General features: G+C 42.0%; 1 protein-coding gene across 1 annotated transcript in view; it reads left to right on the top strand.

Moving 5' to 3' along the window:
* The window catches only part of SELE (selectin E), a 6,896-nt gene extending 2,335 nt beyond the window's left edge, over nt 1-4,561 (top strand). The window contains 10 exon segments of the mRNA XM_035900812.1: nt 426-515; nt 518-604; nt 712-897; nt 1,465-1,650; nt 1,753-1,938; nt 2,218-2,403; nt 3,392-3,499; nt 3,951-3,972; nt 4,083-4,155; nt 4,485-4,561. Coding sequence (XP_035756705.1) covers nt 426-515; nt 518-604; nt 712-897; nt 1,465-1,650; nt 1,753-1,938; nt 2,218-2,403; nt 3,392-3,499; nt 3,951-3,972; nt 4,083-4,140 — 1,109 coding nt within the window. The 3' untranslated portion in view covers nt 4,141-4,155; nt 4,485-4,561.
* The last annotated feature ends 783 nt before the right edge of the window (nt 4,562-5,344 follow it).

The raw sequence follows: 5,344 nt of genomic DNA, 5'->3' as shown, positions 1-5,344 counted from the left end.
GCTTTTCCACCTCTTAATGGGCAATAGGGAATGGAGATGATTTAGCTGTGAGACTGCTCACAACAGGCCAGTTAATCCTGATGTAGGAATTATTTTTTTTTGAGGTGTTCAGCTTAAAATAAGCTACTGTTTGAAGTAAATAAAAGCATCAAACATCACCAAGCGGCACAGAAAATGGGAAAATTTGGGGTTGTAAATAGTTGCTGTCATGAATTCAAATGAATTTACAGCCTTGCCATAGGAGTCAGTCTTCCATATTGAGAACTCTTACACTCCTATCTGGTTTCTGAAATGGCAGCATAGTAGATCTCCTTTCTGAAGCTGCTTCTGTTTAATGGATATGTTGCTATGTTTCAGGAAAGAAAAAAAAACTTTCTATGGGTTTGTTCCAAACTAAGCTCTGTTCTGTTTCTTATGCTTTTCAGCTGTGATATGTCCTGCCTTAGAAATGCCTGCTCATGGTGCTGTGAACTGCTCCCATCCCTTTGTGGAGCTCACCTGGGGTACCACCTGTGATGGGGGGAAGTGTTTCCCCGGGCAGGCCCAGCCACACTGCAGTGTGGGTCTTCTGGGGCCTGGGACAGGCAGCAACCATCCTGTGCAGGTACCTTTCCTTATCCCTGCTTACCTGAGCACTTGGAGTTGTCAGCATTGGTGTGTTGAATTCCTGAGGCATCTGTGCTGATTGCTGTTCTGATCTGTGCGTTGCAGCTGTGAGGTGTGAGGCTGTAACCTGGCCAGAAGAAGGCTTTGTGACCTGTGACCACGCTCCTGCAGATCTCACCTATGGGTCACGTTGTGATTTCCGCTGCAGCGAGGGCTATGTTCTGGATGGCCCATCCAGCATTGAGTGCATGGGTCAGGGACAGTGGTCAAACCCAGTGCCAAAATGCAAAGGTAAGATTTAATGGGTTGGAAATCATCAATTTAAGCTTAGAGTAGCTCAGCTAGTCTGAAGAGACTTCCTTGTTCAAGTGTGGTCAAGGAGTAACAGTCATCTCCAGCGTATTTATAGCACTTTTCATAAGACGACCTCAAGATGGTGATCATTTAGCCTGTTGTATTAAAGAGAAAACAGCAGTGCAGGATGACAAGCAACACTCAGGAACTGTGTCCCCAACACACGTGATAACAGGTTTTTGAAGTGGAGTGTTCTGACAAACTCTTTATTCCCTACATTCCAAATGGGAGCCAGTATCTATTTATGTAGTCCACTTGTGGAGTATAATCTGGAGCCAGTCTCAGGATAGCTTGCATGTTTCAGGTGCATGTTTAAGGGTTTTGGTTGTATTGTTCAACATGCTAAAATCCCTGTTTCCTGAGGCACTGCTAGGTCTGAAGGGAAGTACTATGGCTCTGTAGGGCACAGCTCTGGGCAGGGCATGTTCTCTTGTCAGCTCAAAGAGAAGTGTTTATCTTGACCTTCGCAAAACTAAGCTCTGTTCTGTTTCTTATGCTTTTCAGCTGTGACATGTCCTGCCTTAGAAATGCCTGCTCATGGTGCTGTGAACTGCTCCCATCCCTTTGTGGAGCTCACCTGGGGTACCACCTGTGAGTTCACTTGTGAGGAAGGATTTGCCCTGACAGGACCAGCCACACTGCAGTGTGGGTCTTCTGGGGCCTGGGACAGGCAGCAACCATCCTGTGCAGGTACCTTTCCTTATCCCTGCTTACCTGAGCACTTGGAGTTGTCAGCATTGGTGTGTTGAATTCCTGAGGCATCTGTGCTGATTGCTGTTCTGTGTGTTGCAGCTGTGAGGTGTGAGGCTGTAACCTGGCCAGAAGAAGGCTTTGTGACCTGTGACCACGCTCCTGCAGATCTCACCTATGGTTCACGTTGTGATTTCCGCTGCAGCGAGGGCTATGTTCTGGATGGCCCATCCAGCATTGAGTGCATGGGTCAGGGACAGTGGTCAAACCCAGTGCCAAAATGCAAAGGTAAGATTTAATGGGTTGGAAAACAAAGTTTTCTTGTCACTGGACAGCACATTGAAATCCATATTCCTATAGGGTCCTGGTTCTAGACTAAACTCTGCCTCTCATGTTTTCAGCTGTGACTTGCCCTGCCTTAAAAATGCCTGCTCATGGATCTGTGAACTGCTCCCATCCCAAAGTCAAATTAATTTGAAAATACAATGTACATCTACTAGTGCAAAGAATAGGGCTGAAGACAGGAAAGTCCTTAATGACTCTTAACCGTTTCTTTCTGTATTTCAGTTGTACAGTGTGAACCACTAATTTCTCCTGAGAAAGGCTATATGGATTGCTCACATGGTGCTGGGAACTTCACATACAACACAGCCTGCCACTTCAGCTGTCTAGAAGGATGGAGGCTGAATGGTTCTCATGTTCTTGAGTGCAGTCATTTGGGAAACTGGAGTGCTAGTCTGCCCACATGTGAAGGTATTTGACCTGTGACTAGCCAGAGAGGTGGCACTGGGTTTCTAGTCAAAAGAGGTGTGGGAGGGTGGAGGAGGTAACACTAAACAGCGAGCTAGAACTTCTAGTCCATGAATTAAAAAGTCCAACAAAATCTCTCAGTATGTTTTTTTTTTTTAAAAAAAAGGAAATTCCTAATAGGTCTTGGTGAAAACTGTTTATTTCTTATCCAAAACAAAAATCTGCAACCTAATTTCTGGTTGGTTTGTTTGGTTTTTAATTAAAATATTTCTCATGTTGAGCTTTATCCATATGAATAAAGAAAAAAGCATTTCTAAAGAAACAGAACCTTGTGGGGAAATCTGCATTCATAAGTCTGTTTCTCAGTGGAAAAGCTTATCGATTTCTTAATTGGGTGTGATAGTTTCTTGGGTGAACTCCTCAGCCAAAAGACCTCACAGAGCTTTTCTGTCAAAGGCTGTAATTTTACAGGACAGCAGTCTCAGGCTTGCCTTCCCATTCAAGGCAGTAAAGAGCTTTGTCCTTGTCCTCAGTAGGAACATACTTGGCCTGCCTCAAATGCTTTTGCCTGTGGTCCTAAAAGCTCAACTCCACTTTATTTGCTTGAGCAGAATTTAGATCCTTGAGTCATTTCATTGATCTCAACAGGATTGCTCAAAGAGGAAGACAGCACAGTGGGAATTAAAATGTGAACTGAAACATGAAAAATAGAAGATGAGCATAAATTGCCATGGGAGGCTGGAGGTTAGATAGACCCTGGTATAGTTAGCTTGTTGCCTTGCTATTGCTTTGGCAACGGGTGGGATAATTTTTAGTATGCAGCTTTTTACCTTGTGTACAGGATATGTCCTGTCTCAGCAAGAGAAAACTTAAGGGTTACAAGCTGTAGTTCTGGTTCCTCTTGAAGAGCACAAGGAATAGGAAGAAGTAGAGAGGGCTTCAAAGACCTCACATGCCTCTTGATCTCACTGAAACTTTTTCATCCTTTCAGCTTCTGAAGAAGCCAGCTATGTCTCTGTGGGCATAGCAGCCACAAGTGCCTCTCTGTTGTCCACAGCGTCATTCCTCCTTTGGCTTGCAAGACGTTTCCGAAGAAAAGGTGAGCAACTGCACTGGGTCCACTGGTTTTATTTACCTTCCTGAAAAATTTTTAGTGGAGAAAAAAAATCATCTCCAAACCCCTATACCTTGCTTTTTGAAAAAGCGAAAATTCCCATACTTAAGCAAATTCCAAAATTATTTTCAAGAAGTATGCATAAATGCCACGTCTGGCTTTTGGATGAACATTTAAAAATCAAAAATAGTAAAACCCAAGTATTTGGAGAAGAAAAAAGCAACATTCTATTTATCAGTAATTATTGCCAGGGAAAGTGAATGGGAATTTGAGATGGGGCTAATGACAACACAGTAATAACTGCCTGTGATATTTGTTGCTACATAATGACTTTTTACCAGATAGTCATAAATAAGGTTTTTTTAGTAGAAGAAAAAGCTTGCATGATGGGACTTTCATCTTGAAATGCTAATACCTTTTCTTATTCTTCTTGCAGCAAAGAAATTTACTCCTTCCAGGTAAGTTGTGTCTCAAAAAGCAGTATGAAAAACACTGCAATCGCTTTGCTAAAATCCATGTGATACAAACCTGTTGTCATTAAAGTACTTTTCATTTCTTTTTTTTGTAGTAGCTGCCAGAGCCTAACTGTCGAGGGTAGCTTCCAAAGTGCTGGCCAGAATGTCTAGCTCCAGGTGTTTCAGGTAAGTACATGAGATGACTGCACTCACAAATTCTCTTCCTTTTAATCACACAAGCAATCAGAGCTGTTAATTGCTATACAGCTGCTGAAATAGCAATATGTGTTTTGGGGTACCCAATATACATCTCAGCATTGCATGAAAGTTCCTAAGAAGACTGATGGATTTATTGCTTTAGAAAAGGTTATTCAGGTCCTTAAGGATGTTTAGCATTCTGTCCAGCTGCATATAGTATTAGGAACACTTTTTTGCATTTTTGCTTACTGCTGCATACAAAATACCTCTGAAATGAGAGGAAATAAAAATTTATAGAGGAATTTTTTTCTCTTCAGGAATTGAAGTCATCTTATGTCTCGGATATCTGAAGAATGAAACTGCATGCAAATCAGCAGCTGTCCAGATGTGTTTACCTCTTGCTGACAGGATGATTGACCTTGTGTATTGTTCAGAAATTTTGAACTCAAGCTGTCTGGTATTTCCACTGAAGGCAAGCAGAGAGTAAAACTCTGGCCTTCTGGCAAAATACGGTCTACATTCAGTCATGTAGTTATCATAACTGGGAGCTTGCCATCTCTTGTCCAGATGGTGAGCAAATAGTAAGCTGCTGCCTAAAGAGGAGGCTGGTTTCTCCTCTGGTCTACTCAAAGGTACCTAGGTGAGGTGAAGACATGCATTATTTCACATCACTTACTACACTGCTGGAGACATCGTCTCTGGAGACATATGGGTTATACCTGCAGAAACAGTGTAATCAGGATGAAAAAAATATTCATTTAATAGTCTTGAAACCATTGATCTGGTTTATTGTTTAAGTCAGTTTATTTTAAGAGGATGTCCCTGTCAATAAATGTGCCTGTGGTGATACAGGCAGTTATTTGGTGTTTCTGCTGCATGTCTCAGAACGCTTAGGGACTTTAAACTCTCTTTTTGTTTGTTTTTGTTTGTAATAGCACTAGGAATCATAGTGCTTGTACTAGGTACTCTGGTTTCTGAATGCAGCAAGTAGATTTTAAATGATCTCATCCCTGTGGGATTGTGCACTGTAATACATGTGTATGCATAAATATTTAATTATGCAATTTTTACTGTGGACATTTCTGTGCTGTTAACTGTAAATGTGTTGTAAAATACCTGTTCCTGAGTAGGTCTGTGGCCACTGATCTGGGCCCAGGTAATTTGAAAGTAATTCGGA

This window comes from Egretta garzetta, unplaced genomic scaffold, assembly GCF_000687185.1.
Source record: "Egretta garzetta isolate BGI_Z169 unplaced genomic scaffold, ASM68718v1 scaffold598, whole genome shotgun sequence".
Classification (NCBI taxonomy): domain Eukaryota; kingdom Metazoa; phylum Chordata; class Aves; order Pelecaniformes; family Ardeidae; genus Egretta; species Egretta garzetta.
This window is presented reverse-complemented; position numbering and strand designations above follow the sequence as displayed.